General features: G+C 55.0%; 1 protein-coding gene across 1 annotated transcript; it reads right to left on the bottom strand.

Moving 5' to 3' along the window:
• Positions 1-666: 666 nt before the first annotated feature.
• On the bottom strand, positions 667-16,109 carry Prom2 (prominin 2). Its single transcript, XM_004651748.2, has 24 exons — positions 15,854-16,109; positions 15,273-15,322; positions 14,714-14,916; positions 14,497-14,617; positions 14,226-14,289; positions 13,884-13,973; positions 13,364-13,566; positions 12,898-12,972; positions 12,154-12,217; positions 11,834-11,993; positions 11,385-11,537; positions 10,754-10,877; positions 9,638-9,729; positions 9,439-9,523; positions 6,747-6,893; positions 5,755-5,826; positions 4,902-4,991; positions 4,728-4,781; positions 4,330-4,410; positions 3,916-3,984; positions 3,095-3,184; positions 2,827-2,933; positions 2,397-2,469; positions 667-2,195 (listed from the first exon to the last, which is right to left on the bottom strand). The coding sequence occupies exons 1-23, from the start codon at positions 16,107-16,109 to the stop codon at positions 2,406-2,408; spliced, it is 2,514 nt and encodes an 837-aa protein (XP_004651805.2). The 3' UTR covers positions 667-2,195; positions 2,397-2,405.
• Positions 16,110-17,085: the final 976 nt, after the last annotated feature.

The raw sequence follows: 17,085 nt of genomic DNA, 5'->3' as shown, positions 1-17,085 counted from the left end.
AGAAGACAAGCCAGGAGCATGTCTTGGAGGTGGAGCTACTCCCGCCCTAGAGGGTCTGATTCGAGAAGAAACTGTGAAGATGCTGAGCAGAGCTTTGTCTAACATCTGGCTGAAGGCCAGGTCCACCAAGAGGAGATTATGCCATGCTTAGGGAGAGTGGGCGTCACCCAGGAACGTGCAGGCTCTGTCAACAGACCTGCCTTCTGAGGCACTGCAAGTCATCTGGTCCCCGTCCGTGGATAAAGTGGTTTTGTTGGATGGGCCTTAAGCCACCCACCAGACGTGAATGTCAGCATTGTGGAGGAAGATAATTTCATCCTACACCTCAAATTATTCTGACAGGTTTTCAGATATGATGAATATCAACACCCAATCAAACCCCACCCAGGATGTGAGGAGACAACACTGGTAAAACCCAAGTGAGACAATAGCTGCTTGGAGCAGATATGGGACTCCAACCACAGAAAGGAAGGAAGCTCAACTGCTTACTATGCTCAAGTACCTAACAGGTCGCATAAGCAACCCTGAGAGAGCACTGAAAATGATTTTTAAATTGTTTTAATTTCATTTGTTTGAATCCCTTCAATTGCATTTTAAAAATACAGCATGATACACCCCTCCAACCCACCCCAAACAAGTCAACAGGTGAGCAAAAAGAAAAAAAAAAAAAATCAAACAAAAATCCACCTCTGAGGAACAGCCAAGCGAGGCAGCTGTACCTTCCAGGATGCTTATCTGAGCACATGCCTGCAGGGGTGTAGCACAGTGTGTACACACCATTTCAATTTCTAGCAGAAAAATTGCTGCTGGTTTGTAAGAGGCAATTCAATATAGACATGCCCAGAAAGTCAGTAGACCACGGTGAAGGGCTTCTGAGCTTGGAGCAGGGACTTGTCTCCTCTTTTTCTTGTACCTGTCCAGACCCAAGTTCGGCCATGGCCCCGAGCAGGTATGGCACAAACAGCAGCTCCCATCTCCTGAGTGTTTGCTCAGTGCCCTGCCAAGGGCTTTCTGCTCATTATCATATTTAGCCTTCACAACTCAACAAGGAGGACCTGCCTGGCCTCTCCACCTTATAAAAAACACTGAGATTTGGGGGACCTACGTTCTGTGTTCGAGGTACCCCAGCTAGCAGCATCAGAGTCGGACTGTGAGTCCAGGTACGTGGGCTCCTGCCAGCATGCTCCCAGACAGGCCCACCCCCCTCAAATGACTGCACAATTCCTGAATACCTGCAGTCAGGAGAGGCACTGGATTTCTCCTCTCCACATTCAATGCCAACTGTATACAGGGCTCCAGCCCCCAGGGACACAAAACTAAAGCTTAAGGAAGTGAGACACTTTAGTGGAAGAAAAAACTGTCTCTTCTTTTCTTTTCTCTTCATTCTTTCTGGACCAGCATCCAACATGCGGGGACCACGACCACATAGGAGTAGGCAAAGGGGGACCCCAGGTTACATGCATTGGATGGAAGGGGGGTGCAAAACCCTGTGCAGACCCCCAAGTCCCTCCTGGGAAACTGCTCTGTGTCAGAGTCACCTATGGAATGCTAACAGCACAGGAGCTGAGGGGGAGCCCCAGTGTGGCCTGGGTCTTGCTCTTGGAAGCTGGTGTGTCAGGAGGGCGTGGAGAGCTCAGAGGTCATGAGGCAGAGCACAAACCAGCCCAGCCCCGTGAGGGCTGCTGGGTGGACCTAACTGGTTAGGAAGGTGGGTTCTTGGGGGCCAGAGGTGGGGTAAGGTGCCGAGGGGAGACTAAAACTTGTGTGGAGGGAGGAAGCCAAGGGCTCGGGAAGGGAACAGGAAGCCAGCAGTTGGGGAGGCCAGGTGGTGACAAAGGACATGGACAGGACCAGGGAAGGCCTGAGAAGGGAGAAGGCAGACACAGCTGGGTTGGGCTGGGTGGAACTTCTGTCACACCCAAAAGGCTGGAGAAAGTGTTCTAGTAGGTTGAGAACAGGCCCTTCCTGATGCTGAAATGTTGCAGCAAGGAGGCTAAGGGCCAGTCACCCAGAAGAACCTGTTGGCGCTGTGGCTCAGCAAAGGTTGAGTATAATGAATGAAAGGTGTCATGAGCAGAAAAGGGGTGGACAGATGGAGCCAGGGAAGCTGCAGTTGGGAGGACAGGAGCTACAGAAATCCTCTGGTCCAGGAGCAGTCAAGGGAGAGGACAGGCAGCCCCAGGGATCATCTGGCCCTGTTAAATATTAAGAGAAAAAGATGCACGAGCAGGTCTTATGTTTAACCTGGCTTCTGCTGGATGGGCCCCACCAAGAGCCGGACCCCAAGTCTCCAGACCTTCCCACACTCCTGGGCACAAGAGACCCCAGATTCCAGCCCCTTCCCTCCTCAGGTCCTCAGCTCCAGCAGTGAGGGATTAAGGGGCAGGGGAACTCACTCAAGAGTCCTACAGCTTCAGGGAGGTGACCCTGGGAATGTGGAAGAGCTGGGTCTCTTCAGAGCTGGTGGAGCTGCGGCACCACGGGACAAAAGTGAATGCCCAGCACAGAGCTTCAGCCCTGACACAGGGCCACCCCTGGAGCCCTGATGTCCCTGTCTCAGGAGCCCTCCAGGGGATGGGAAGTCCCAAGAAGCTATGCCCAGATGGCTGTGACAGGAGAGCCCAAGTCAAGTGTCACAGCATGAACGACATGGGCAAATGCAAGGGGGAACCTCCAAGTCCAGAATCTCTTAAGGCATGTGAGTCTTCAGGGCTAGGCCATGAGCCTCCTCTGCCTGGGAGGCTTCAGCAGGGGTGTGGACCACTGGTTGTAAAGTCTTGACTCTCTGGGACTATCATGCTCACTGTGGTGGTGGCAGCCCCTCACCTGAGGCGTTTCCGGATGGGCCGGAAGTACTTGGATGTCTTGACAGCAAAGATGATGCTGGGGGTGAGGAAGAAGGCACACCACCCCAGGCAGAACCAGAAGGCATTCTGGAAAGGGGTGTGAAGTCAGCTCATCCGCCATGCAGTGCCTTCCCGCCAGCTGGGCACTCACAGACTCTGCACCAAGCAGATACCAGCCCTGGCCTCACACCCTGCTCCCGTTACACCTCTATGAGGCTCCATGTCTGTGAGGGGCTGGGGACACTCACCCAAGGGTCAGCCATCATGTCACACAGGACCACACGGCTATTGTCCAGGGCTCCAGAGAGGGGCTGGCAGGTGGCAATGTGCTGAGTTACCTGTGGTGCCAAAATAAGATGGGTACTTGTGGAGACACTCACACTCATAGGTGTGCACCCCATATTTTGAGGGAGAGGCTGACAGGGACAGAGAGGAGCCCAGGGATACAGCCAGGACCACTGCACTCTTGTACACAGACACAGAGAGGCAGGTGCATACAGACATGCAAATGTAGACCCACAGAGAGAAGGGGACACTTGGCTTCTTGTTCAACTCTTGCCCTTTGCATATACATAATAGCCTATATGAAGGCCTTGCTGTGGTCCTCATGCTGGCTTTAAGTCACCGTCACTGGAGAGACAATGGAGTGCTCACAAATGGTTATCCTTGCTTGTGTTTGCACACTCATGCACAGACATTCAAGGATAAGCCAGATCCTCCCAGGGCCTAGTGTGAGGTCCAGACTTTTTCCAGAGGCTTTAGCTAGCAGGGTCTGCTGTAGGAGATGGGTTTTGGCAGCAGGCCCTAGATAAGATGTGCTAGGGGCCTGCACATGGGAAGGGCACAGGGGCTCCATGGCCAATCTCGCTCCCACTTGGACCTTATGGGAAGATTAGAGCAGAGGCAGCAGAGGCCACATTCGGCCAGCGAGCAGAGGTGCAGATGGAAGGTTTGGGAGTTTGGGTTCCTAAGGGAATCCCAAAGAGCTTCAGAAGGCAGAAACAGGCAGAGGGGTGACCAGCTGGTCCACTGAAGTGGGAAACTATAGTTTCTCTGAAGCTCCACTCACCTCCTCTCTCACCCAGGAAACATACTGGGAGAAGTAGCCCATCTCCCGAGTCAGGAAGCACTCACTTGTCTGTGAGAAAAAGAGGGTGGCCTAGGCTGGCAGAGGTCCCAGAAGCCTCACCCCTGTCTGACATCAGGACAAGCTTGGCTTTCCTGGGAGCCACAGTGATGGAAGAATGAGAGAAGTCTAGGGTGGATACCCCATGTTTGGCTCAAAGGAAGCACAATGAAGCTGGGCATGGTGGTGCGCGCCTTTAATCCCAGCACTCAGGAGGCAGAGGTAGGAGAATTGCTGTGAATTTGAGGCCAGCCTGAGACTCCATAGTGAATTCCAGGTCAGCCTGGGCTGGAGTGAGACCCCACCTCAAAAAAAAAAAAAAGGAAGAAGGAAAGGGAGCACAATGCCCCCACTTACATTCCTCATGACACGGTTGGCCCAGGCAGGCAGCATTTCTTTTAGATAAGTGACATTGTTTAGAATGTCTGAAGTCTCCATCTAGAGGACAGGAGAACCCAAGTCAATGTCCTCCTCAGGGAGTCACCACTCATTTACCTGTCCATCTGTCTGTCCATTCTGCAATACAGCACATGTCACCTCAGTGGAGGGAGTATAGGTCCTGAGGAACCAGCAGCCAAAGATGGTGGTCCTCAAGGATCTGCCCAACCCCCTCCATCTTCTTCCCACCCCCAACAAGAGAGCTGGGGTGCAGTGGGATGGGTTAGAGGCGGCCAGATCCCAACCCAGCTGTTCTTTGTCCCTTCTTCTCAGCGGCCCACCTGTCCTTCCCCCATTCTCCCGTCTCTAGCAGCTACCTGAAGATCTGGGGCAGAAGACTCCAGGGCCCTGACACTGAGATTGAGCTTGGCCTGTGGAGGATGGATCAGAGGCAAGGATTCAAAGGCAGGAAATAGAGAGATAGCCTGGCCCCTCCCTGCCCTCTGCCCACCCCTCCTCTTCCCCAGGCTCCAGGTTCCTTCCGGATTTACCACAAAGCTCTGCTGAGGGATGACGTTCTCCTGGTAAAGGCTTCTGAGCCCTCTGGCCTCCTCTTGCAGCTGCTGCCTCAGTGAAGAATCCTTGAGAACAGAAAAGGATCAGAACGGTCCCCATCTGACAGGAAGGGGCAGTCCTTCCACCATACAGACCGCAGGGAGGTAGAAAGTGCTAGGCTCAGAAGGAGAAAACCAAGCCCCGTAAGTTCCAGGGCTTGCCCTAGGCTATGTGGAGCGAAGCCCAAGTTCTAGTTCTCCCCTGAGCTCACTGGGCATCGTTAGGTCAGCCACAGCACCACGTGAGCCTCAGCAGCATCTGCTGAAACTGGGCAATGCTCTTTGTCCTACCAAGGGCAGGGCTGCTGTAGACACGGTCGCTGAGGTATCTCACAGAGAACATCTCAGACAAAGTAGCAGTGGATACAAACAGTGGGTTTCTCTGCTGGAGATGCTCCCCAGTTTGTGTTGAGGTGCTCAAGGCACCTGTCTCAGCAGATTCTGCAGCTGGCATGCACATGGCATTCTTGCCCGCTGCGTGATGTCAGATCAGCTACTTCATCTCATCTGGGACGGAGACAGTCTGCTTTACAGATGAAGAGGCTGAGAGCCAGAGGTGCTGAATGAATTGCCCAAAGCCAGTTGGCAGCAGAGCTTGAATCAGAATTGAGGCTGCAAAGCCCTCTTGACCAACCAGGATGGGGGTGAGGAGCTTCAGTGCTCAATGGTGGGGCACTCAGCCCCCTGCTTCTACCCTGGCCCCTCCCCAACCCCAGTACTTCTAGCCCCTCCTGCCCATGGCCTCCTCCTGACTTCTGCCTTCCTGGAGGGGTCTCTGCTCCCTTCTCACTTGGGCCTGGGCCAGTTCTTCCAGCTCCTGGGCAAACTGCTCCATGTTAGTCTTCACCACAGGCTTCTGGATCTGAGGACAGACAGGAAGTCAAGGGGGTGAGCACTGACATCCCCAGTGTCCTCTGGCCTCTGGATGCTCAGTCCATTTTGTGAGGGGGTGCACATGTGTGTGGGTGTATGATGATGTTCCTCAGGAGTGCCTCCTCTACCTCATCTCAAAACAGGGTCTCTTAGTGGCCTGGGTTTGCCCATTAGGCTAGATGCCTGGCCAGTGAACCCCAAGGACCCATCATGTCCACCTCCCCAGTGCTAGGATTACAGGAATGCATTACCATCACCATAGGGGTGATGCATTTTTACATGGGTACATGGAAATCAAACTCAGGTCCTTGTGCTTGTATAGCTCTGCCAAGTCAGCTATTTCTCCACTCCTGAGTTTCCAGTATTGTCAAATGTACAAGCTAAGTCTATTTTGATACATCTGTCACAGTGGGTTTGACCTGCAACTGTGAACTATTTCAGACAGTATCCAACGGGATATTAAAGAAAACAAGTTTCGCTTCAGCAAGGTTTGACTAAAGAAAAAGGCAGGGTTGGAGAGATGGCTTAGTGGTTAAGTGCTTGCCTGCGAAGCCTAAGGACCCTAGTTTGAGGTTCGATTCCCCAGGACCCATGTAAGCCAGATGCACGAGGTGGCGCATCCATCTGGAGTTTGTTTGCAATGGCTGGAGGCCCTGGGGCGCCTATTCTCTCTCTCTCTCTCTCATAAATAAATAGATAGACAAATAAATAAAGGAAAAGGCAGTGTCCGGCCAGTGTTGTTGGCAACAACTGGGAAGGGGGTTCAGGACCACGAACAGCGACGTGAGCAGCAGCGCACCGTTAGGGCAGAGGGGTCGTTCTCAACAGGAGAGGTCCCGGGGGGAAGGAAAAGAGTCAAGAGCTGGACAAGGCAAACACACCCAGCGCCAATCTCTGCCCCTTGCTGACCTGAACCAGGAAATCATGGTAAGGGATGCTTTCCAGCCCGCTGCGCTGCAGCGCCTGGAGGTCCCGGTGGGCGGCGGGGCTGAGCAGGTCCAGATCCCTCATGTCCACTTTGAAATTCTGCAATTCTTGCTGCAGCTTGTGAGTATACTGGGGAAGGGGCGAGAGGGAGACACACCTAGTTGCTGAGTAGGACCCAGAGACGTTTCTCTGTGTGAGGGTCACCATAGGGCCCTCCTTAGGGTCACCTTAGGGCCCTCCTCATGGAACCTAGAAGCCCCTTCCCCACTCAGACAGGTTCTCAGGAGGCCTCTGCTGCTCACCCAGCCGCTTCGAGTGCTTATCAGACAACTGGAATGCCGTACAGGCCTTCCCTGCCATCTGATGCAAAAGAGCTTTCCAGCCCATCTTTATTACACTCTCTGTGTTAAAGTCTTTGCAGGCTCTGATACTCTGAAATGACTTATTCATGCACTTGTTCAGTAGGTCACCTTCATAACAGCTGGGCCTTTATCTGACTATTCTACTCCAAAACGCCAGCATCTACAGCTGAGTCTCCCGCACAGTGCACAGTATAAATTTATGGACCATGTGAGTGAGAATGAATAAGTGGACACAACCACACTTCCAGAAAAAGACCTATAGAATTTTCCTCCCATCACCACATGACATTCTGTCTTGGTGTGTAACAGATGAGGAACTGTCAGACAGTGGCATTCACAAGCCCAGAAGACGTCTATCAAGTTAGGGAAGGCAGCCTGGCTCTGGTCACCTCTCCCTCTTCTACCATGTGCTCTCCCTGGGTGGGGGCGGGGAATCCCAACCCTCTTAGAGAGAGCATCAAGCTTCTCTGACAGGGCAGTGGAAGATGGCGTGGCAGGCAGTGCCCCCTGGTGCCCTGAATGGTACATCTTGTCTCTCTGATCTTTGTGTAATTAGCTGTCTCCTCTGGGGATGAACACTCGGAAGGTAACATTTGACAAGATACCAACTGCCTAGTCTCTGAACCTGAAGCCCTATCTGTCTAGACTCTTCTGTGAGCTGGACCCTTCACCTCTGGAACCAGAACTGAGACATTTGGCCCAGGAGCAATGGCTTCCAGCCAGCAGGGCCAGGGGTCCCCTGTGCCCAGGGCCCTGCTACAGTGCCTTTACCCATGGGGAAGTTCCTCTGGTTAAAGACACTGGAGGGAGCACTAAGGCATCAGGTTAAGGCACAGAGCTGCAATTTAGCTGTGCTAACCCATGGCCAGGATGCTTGGGGGTGAGTTGGAAGGGTTTCTCAGGAGGGTGCAAAAATTAGCTCTGTGTGAGCAGCAAGGAGTCCTAGTAAGCCCCCGGGCTGGAGGTTTTCCTAGGGTCTGCTTAGTAATAAGCTCCCCGGGGACCCTCACCCACCTCAAGAAAGGATGGAGAAAGGAAAAAGAACATGCTGGAGTCTCCAAACATCTTTGGAACCACCTTTCTAACATGTGTCCCTTCTGGTGAACCCTTCTGTGGTGGTTTGAATAGATGGCCCCCAATATAGTCAGTGTTTTTTTTGTTTGTTTGTGGGTTTTTTGTTTTGTTTTTTGTTTTGGGGGGTAGGGTTTCACTCTAGCTCAGGCTGACCTGGCACTCACTATGTAGTCTCAGGGTGGCCTTGAACTCACAGCGATCCTCCTACCTCTGCCTCACGAGTGCTGGGATTAAAGGCGTGTGCCACCACACCCAGCTTATATTCAGTGTTTTATTAGTTTGTACTTTGCATCTGTAGCCACTTGGCTGGAGGCAGTATCACTGGGTGGATCTTAAACTGTGGTGGTGGGGTTGAGATTTCAATCTAAAGATATGTAAAGTGTGCCTAGCTGAAATTCCTGAAGTGTGCTGTGCTGTGTGGCTTTGGACTTCATAGGCTGTGCTTCTCTCTCTCCCCCTCCCTCCCTCCCCCTCTCTCTCTCTCTCTCTCTCTCTCTCTCTCTCTCTCTCTCTCTCTCTCTCTCTGTGTGTGTGTGTGTGTGTGTGTGTGTATTTGGTCCCATGAAAGCAGGCAGCTTCTTCTGCCATTATGGAACTTCCCCTGGATCTGTAAGCTTCAATAAGTCCCTTCCTTCATAACTGTGCCCGGTCTGGAAGTTCATCTCAGCAATCCTGAAGCTGTCTGCTACAGTGTCCATCTCTTGTCCAGCATTCTGACAGCTACTCTGTCTAACTTCCACTTCGGTGCTAAGTTCCATTGTAACTCTGTACAACCTCCGGCAAGTGAGTCACCTGAGTATTGGGTGGCAGAGAGGCTTGGAAGTCAGGGACAGATCTGCCACTGCATGAACTCAGCAAGAGCCTCCAGAGAGCCTTCTGCCAGCTTTACCCCATCTGCTCAGCTTCCTTTGCACAGCCATTCCCAATTCATGCCACCCAACACCTGTCCTCAGGACACACACTCCACTCTTATTCACTGACCCTGTCCTATCCTCCTGCCACCTCTGCGGTATTCGGCTTTCCCTGGAACACATGCTCAGAGCTAGCCATGGCCTCCAGCTAGTAACACTCCAGGAACCTTCTGAGGGTCTCTAATCCTGAGTTTGTAGCTGAAGCCTCTGCCGTGAGGCCCTTCAATAGTTAGAGCAGACTTACTGGGTTCAGAGACTACAGAGGCAAGAGCAGAGGAGAAGGACCTTCAGGAGGGTGTCTCACAGCATTCTGGAATGTTCTTTTACCTGGCTGATATCCAGGTGCTTCTCCAGGTCATAAGAGTCATTGAGCTGGAGGACATTCCAGAGTGCAGCCCCTTCCTTGCACTGCCTGGGGAGGGAGGGTGGGCATCAAGGGAAAACCATGAGGGATGGCACACAGGGGCTGGCATCACCCTAATCACTTCTGCCCCTCCCTCTCCCATAGCCCAGGCTTTCTACTCACTGATAGGCCAGGAGGACACTGATGTTTTTTCTCAGGCCAAGAAGGTGGGACAGGTTCATGGATGGGGGTAGATTACCTGGGGTATCAGCAAACTGTAGATGAGCAGAAAGAAATGAGCTCAGAGCATTAGGGGACAAGAAGCAAGGCTGCTTCTAAAGCCTGGAGAGAACAGGGTGGACAGTACCCCTGTGACTCCAGCCAGTGCCTGACCTCCAACACAAATGACTCCAGGTCCTGACTTTGTCGTTGTTTTTTGAGGTAGGGTCTCATTCTCTGGTTCAGGCTGACCTGGAATTGGTCTCAGGGTGGCCTCAAACTCACAGTGATCCTCCTACCTCTGCCTCCCAAGTGCTGGATTTAAAGACGTGTGCCACTACGCTCAGCTAGGTTCTGACTGCTTGCAAGAAGTCAACCCATGAATCTCTAGGGATGCCCAGCAGGGCCTTTGGCAGAGTCCAAGCCAGAACCTCTGCTCCCCAACAGAAGTATGCTGGGCACCGAGATTCTCAGTTCCCACATGCAGGGTTGGGAGAGGAAAGGGGTCTGGTATGAGTGTGACTACCAGGAGTCCCTGCTGAAACCTGGCAGCATCCTCAGGACTCAAATATGTTTTCTCTCTCTTTGCCCCCCACCCCTGCAATAGCTAGTGACTTTCTGTCCTTTATCCTTCTCTCCCATTTGCTCCTCTGGCTCCCACTTCCTCCTAACCCCATGTGGTGGTTTGATTCAGGTGTCCCCCATAAACATAGGTGTTCTGAATGCCAGGATCCCAGCTGATGGAGATTTGGGAATTAACGCCTCCTGGAGGCTGTGTATTGTTTGGGGTGGGCTTACGGGTGTTATAGCCAGTTTCCCCATGCCAGTGTTTGGCACACTCTCCTGTTGCTGTGGTCCATCTTATGTTGTTCAGGGGGTTATGTCCACCCTCTGCTCATGCCATCATTTTCCCTGCCATCATGGAGCTTCCCCCTCAAGCCAGGAAGCCAAAATAAATCTTTTTTTTCCCACAAGCTGCTCTTGGTTGGGTGATTCCTACCAGCAATGTGAACCTGACTGCAACACCCCACCACTCTGCCCACAGCTCCCTCCAGCTACCACTGGGCTGAGCAGGCCTACCTCATACAGCTCTCCACTCTCCCAGCTCCGGCACACCAGCGTCTGCACGTTGCCTCCCACCAGGAAGGTGGCAAAGACCAGGAGGATGAGAGGGGCAGCGAAGAGAAAGCTGAAGGCCACACCTCTGGGGCAGTAAGAGGCTGGGTTGGGGGAGTATAGACACTGGCTGCCCCAGCCAGGCTGTCCCCACCTGAGTCCTAGGAGCAACTCAGCCTCCTTGTGTCATGAACAGCATGGTCAACTGTTTGTCGCGGGCCTGGCCTTAGGGAGGGCAAGCAGAGGCTGCCTCTGCTGCTACTGTTGTTTGCAGTGCTGCTTTGCTCGGGGTTAAGGGTTCTGAAGCTGTCTAGACTCAAAGGGAAAGCATACCCACTAAGTACTACAGTTGTCACTTGGTGTGGTCATTCCTGCTCTAGTCCAACACCTTATACAGAGCAGGATACTGAAGCCCAAAGAGGTCACTGGTTTTCCCAGGGTCACCCCAAGAGTGGGAGCCAGGCCAGCACCAGGCTCATTCCCCAAATCCCAGGACTCTATTTCTGTTGCTGCACGAGGAACCCTCCATGGAGTGAGGAGACCGTGGCCAGGCCAGCCGGGAGGGACCCGTTTTCCTTCCTCATCCCCTTCTTACACCATGAGGAAGCGGGCTCCAGCTTCGCCCTTGGTTTCTGAGTGGCTGGGGTCCTCTCTGTCAGACAGCCCCCAGATGCCCAGGCTGAGGCCCAGCAGGTTACAGACCACCACGAGCAAAACCATGGAGCACAGCACACATCCCACAATCCACCTGCCGGAGAGAGGGCACAGGGCTTGCTAAGCACAGCTGAAGGTGGCACTAGAGGAACCAGCGGGGGACCAAATGCTGGATGGGCCACTAGGCCTGAGGCTGAACCTTCAGAAGGGCAAGTGCAGACACCATTTGAGGCTTCAACATTTCTACAGGATCCCCAAGCTCAGGCTGGGGGACACACAGGTAGGTGAGGAGCCAGACTTCAAAGGAGTTGGGAGTTTGGGCTTCAAGGGCGGCAGGGCTGCAGTGCAGCTGGAGTAGAAGGGGCGGGTTGGGCTCCAGGTTCCAGGCACCTGTAGGTCTCATACTGCTGCACGTCCCGCAGGTAGGGGCGACTACGCTCTTCCAAGTGCTCCAGTGCCTGACTCCAGCGGGAAGCCGCTTCTGAGCCTGGGAACTCTCTGGCCAGCATGTTCACACCTTCAGGCTGCTCGCTCACTGCCTTCTTCAGATCTGCTCAAAACCACAAGGGGATAGCCAGAGACAGGAAGGAGCCACTGAGACCCACAGAGGGCCAGCCAGGGAAGGCAGCTGTCCCCACCACTGCCCAGCTCCTCCCTCTGCAAGCCTCCTTGGAAGAGGGAAGCCAGCCTGGCCCCTAGGCAGGGCTCACCTCTGACCACACTGGCCGTCTGCATGGTAACCAGGAAGGGGAGGCTGTTGAAGGTGCTGTTGTCCTGCAGAACCAAGCATGCTGTGCCTCTGGCTCTCCACCTGGCATCCCACCTTGGGCCCCAAAGCCATCAGGCCCAGAGGGAGGGCGCTGCTGGGAAAGCCCTCCCCTGCTCCTCATGGGCTTGGATTTCCCCTCCTTTGGCCCAGCCTAACTCAATTCCCCCAAACACAGCTCCCCACAGACTCCTCCTTTCCACTGACAGCCTTTCCCTAGCTGAACACAGCCTTCACTTTCTCACCTCCCACCTATCTCTCCCTGAAGACCACCTCCAAACTTCCATTCCACCTCAGCAACCACTTCTTCCCAGAACCTTCCGCTCCACAGCTGACTCACTGATTCCCCAATTCCAGGCTCTGGGTCACAGGCACTGACTCACATGGTACCCTCCCCCTTGGATTGCTGGCCAGCCCTTCAGGGCACAGCCAAAGCACCTGCTTAGTTAGCTTACAGTCCCCACCCTTTTGGGGGGAAGGGTAGCTCTTCTTCGGAAAGAAACCTGCCTCTCCCAGCTGACTGCAGCAAGGGACTGGCGCGGTGAACCTCCAGCCCAGGGTGCTATGTGATGAGGATGAATTCAAGTCTTGGGTTCAACTTAGGTTTCTCCCCAAAGATGGAAACTGAGGCTCTTCTGAGTTCCCAGTCAGGTGGAGGAAGAGTCAGGCAGCCCAGGTGTGCACTCACCTCCTGGATCATGCTGGAGAAGTTGGCCTCTGGGACACCTTTCAGCTGATGCAGTACATTCTCCACAGAGGGTATCTGAAATGGGAAGAGGGCATGTCTACAGAGAGGTCTGAAAAGGACCACCACCACAGGAAGGGAGCAGGTGCCTTTGAATCTTTGGTGTCCTCATGTGTAAGGCAGGAACCACGGTGCTACCTACACTGAGAAATCAGTGAGAACCCAAGAAGCTAGCGCCTAAGAAGCTCCAGGCTCAGTATGTGGACTTCAGAGAGCTCCTGTCTCCCTGGCAGGATGGTGAGAGTCCTTGGTTATTAACCCTCAGTGCTTAGGAAAGAAAGCCTGGGCCAAGGGAGGGGGATGGGGAAGCCAATCTCAGGACACCTCCCAAACCGTGGGATGCCTGAAAAGTCCTGGGGCGCAAAGCAGCCCTTCCTGAGTGCCCAGAGGTTCTATTCTGGGCCTGCACCTGGCTGAAGTCTGCGCCCAGCTCCAGAGCGCTGGCCCTCCGCAGTGTCCCCTTGCAGTTCCCACTGCACCAGTTCTCCCGCAGCAGGGTGAGCAGGCGTTCCCGGTGCACCCGCAGCGCGGGCTCCAGGCGCTGCTGGCCGTCCCGCAGCTCTACCGAGGTGGCATTCAGCACTCGAAGGTGGTCCACAGAGACCTGCAGGGCTAAGAGCACCACACGTGGCCTAAGGGAGTTCCCCCATTTCCTGGAGTCCTCAGCAGCCTTTTGGGAGGCAGAACACTCCCTCCTCCTGGCCAAAGGGGACTGGCTGTCATAAACCTCTATAGTCACCATGGAAACTGCCCTCAGGGCATGTGAGGCCAGGAAGTGGGCAGGGACACCAAAGGTAGGATTGCAGATAGTGGGATGAGAGTCATGGGTGGGGCTGAGGCTGCACACCAAACCAGTGCCGGTGAGAGGGTTCTGCCCCTGGAGGACATCTGCTGGGCCCACCACATGCCAGGGAACTGGTGCAGCTCACCCTGGCCCAGACTGTGCACTGAGGCCAGTGCCTGGTACACTGTACTCTTCAGCTGGCTGTGAATTGTGTTTCCGATGCTCTCGCCAACACCTGGACAACACAAGGCATGTAACAGGGCTGGTCTCCCAGAAGCTGACTGGACATCCTCTCCCTCCACTCCCCATGAGCCCTGGGCTCTGCAGGGTGGCACTGGCTTCTCCACCCTGCAGCTGCACAGCTACTGTGCAGGCCATCACCCTCTGAGAAGCTGTACCCAGGTGGAGTCCAGGGTGAAGGGAGTGAGAAGTACCCCGGGTAGGTCAGGGCAGGGGGGCTCTCGAAGTGGCCAGCTGTAACCCTCACCATCCAGCTCCTCCAAGACTCGCTCCTGGGGCAGGGAGAACTGCTCTGCCATGGCCTGCAACTCCTAGGCAAACATGGGGCATTGAGCACCATTCCCAGTCCCTCAGCCACCCCTGCCCCCCAATTTTACATTTCAGAGACTCTCCGGCGGGGACACCCAATGTGCAAAAGAAGAGCCAACCTTTGCTTTGCAGGCCATATGGGCCAGAGACTGTGGTGTCGGGCCTGGGTGAGTGTTCACAAGGGGCTGAGGAGATAACTCAGTACCCACCTTGGGGACATCAGAGACCAGGCCTCTTAGGCTGAGCAAAGTCTCCGGCACAGCTTCCACACTGGGGCCCGTGTGCTCATGTGTGCGCTGATTGGTAACAAAAGCACAGACCATTCCAACCCTACAAAAATGGAGGGAAAGGGGTGGGGGCTTGCAGGGTGCTGAGGAACCTCTGGCCATAGCCCAACCCTTCCTCATGACCTGGGCAGCGCCTCACAGCAGTACGAGGGTGGTCAGCAGCAGGAAGGCCATGAGAGTGCCCCGCTCACAGGCCAGGGCCTTGTGCTCCGTCTTCACGCGACCCCCGCAGCGCCGGCGGCGGCGGCAGCAGCAGAAGCAGAGCCCAGTGATGGGCACTGCCAGGAGGTAGAGGCCTGCGATCACAGCACACACCACGTAGCCTGCCTCGTACCGCACCACCTGGGCAGGGACGCAGGGCGTGAGGGACAGTCCTGACCCCTACTGCTATGCCCCTGCTTCTTCTGCACTCTCTAGGGTCGGCACTTTTGCCAGTACCGCGGTGCCACAAAAGAGGTTTCCTTGTTAACTACTACCACTTAACAGATGAGGAGACTCCAGTCCAGGGTAGGTTTGGGCTCATTGGAACGCTACTGTGAATAAATGACGGAGCTGGGGCTTGTACCCGGTACTGGAGGGGAAGAAAGCATGCATAAGATCCCTGCTTTGGCAAACACCCAGCAAGTGGGCAGAGCAGAACTGGTGGGGACACCTGCTCACTCCAAACTGCCTCCCCAGCACCTGGCCCTAGCCCTCACCTCATCCATCTTCACAGAGGATGGTTCATTCAGTAGGGTCTTTACCAGCTCTATGGAAAAGAAGAAGGGTGAGGGTCTGGGCAGGTATTGCTCTACTCCTTTGTTCACCCCTTTCCCCTTGACAGGCAAAGGGGGGGGGGTGACTCTTGGTGAAAGCAGCGTCACTAGTGGCCATGTGACATCTGGCTAAGCTTCAACACCGCTCCAGAGAGACAAGACGTACAGCACTGCTCTCCTGGACTCTCCAGATAGGCCCAGCCTGACCTGGAAGTCCTTCCCCTACCCCAGCTTCTCACCGACCCCCGACACCACTGGGGAAATGAGCCACATTAACGTAACGAGTTTCTAATGCAAGGGCCTCCACCTCGACTTAGAAAAGGGGCTTGCCCAAGGTCACACAAGAACGTTCTGGAGTCTCTTCTAGGTGCTGCTCCTGGTGTCCCGGGATTTCTGGACGAAAGAAGGCTACGGGGAATGCCGGCTGCCTTGCCCTCCTGGGCCTGTTGACAGGATGGCCACAAAGCGCTGGCTGGAGAGAGACCCAATACCTGCGGATGTCCCCTGGGAGAGGGGACACTCACCAGATGGGAAGGGGTTGAGCTGCACCACGGAGAGGAAGCGGCGCACGGTGCCGTAGAGCGGGTCCAGGGGCCCTGGCGCGCGGACGCGAGGGGTCAGCCAGCGGCTCCTGGCCACCGGAGCGAATGCCAGGTGCTCAGCGCGCCCGAAGGACCCGCAGTCTGCAGCCGCGGCCGGGGGCAGCCCCAGCCCCAGGCCCAGGCCCAGGCCCAGGCCCAGGCCCAGCAGGGGCGCCGCGAGGCCTGGAGCGCGCGTCATGGGGTCGTGCGGGTGGGCCGCGCGGCGGGCAGGACGGGCTCCGGCCGAGGGTGCGTGCGAGCCCGGGACAGGCCGTGCATCCTCCGGCAGCCTTCCTCCCTCTGTGCCCGTGGCTCTCAAAACCTGCCCGACAGGTTTGCACTCCCGAGCTACCTAGGCGCCCGCCGGGAGCGTAGGAAGGGCAGGGGCGGGGGCCGGGGGAGGGGCAGGGCCCAACCGGGCCGCCCTTGGCGGTCTGGGAGCGAAGCCGGCATGGCTCCCCACACGCTGGGCCAGGCTGCCTCGGAACCCGTCCAGGAGGCACCTCCGTGCCCGTGAATTATCTAGGGTGGCCCGATTTCAAATATAATTCTCCACACCCAACCTCATCAACCCAGTCTCAGGGCTGGTGAAACAGGGCCACCTAGTGAAAGCCTGGCCCAAGGGGTCCTAAGACAGAAGTCCTGGAGAGGCTCCTTCCCCGGTTGCTGTGGAACCTGCTCTCTTCCCACTGCCAGGTCAGACTGGAGCAGGCACAGGTCCTGGGCAGAGCAGAGGGGTGCCCTTTGGCCCAGCCTTCACCTTCTGTCATCAGCTGAAAGAACTAACGAAGGAGGCTCTGACTGGGGATGTGTCTCCACAGGTTTGTGATTTGTGCAGGCCGAATGCCCAGGACTCAGATTCCCTTGAATGGTTGAGCAGGTGGTGGAGAAATTGCTGAATGGATGGAGGACATTGCTGGCAACATTACTCATGATACCAGAAACAGCCCAGAAGGCTGAGGAACTGAAGGAAGCATCTTTCAGGACATGCTGGGTAGTCATCAAAGAAAACCGTGTGGAAATGTCCCCTTTGACCTGAGGAGCGTCACTGTGCCTTGAGAAGCACAAGCAAGATCACAGATTGGTACACGAAGACATGAAAACAGTGGTCTTTCCCAGTAGACTCAGGGGCAGTTTCCAATTCTTTTTTTTTTTTTTTTTAATTTGCTTATTTA

This window comes from Jaculus jaculus, chromosome 4 (genome assembly GCF_020740685.1).
Source record: "Jaculus jaculus isolate mJacJac1 chromosome 4, mJacJac1.mat.Y.cur, whole genome shotgun sequence".
NCBI classification, from domain to species: Eukaryota; Metazoa; Chordata; class Mammalia; order Rodentia; family Dipodidae; genus Jaculus; species Jaculus jaculus.
This window is presented reverse-complemented; position numbering and strand designations above follow the sequence as displayed.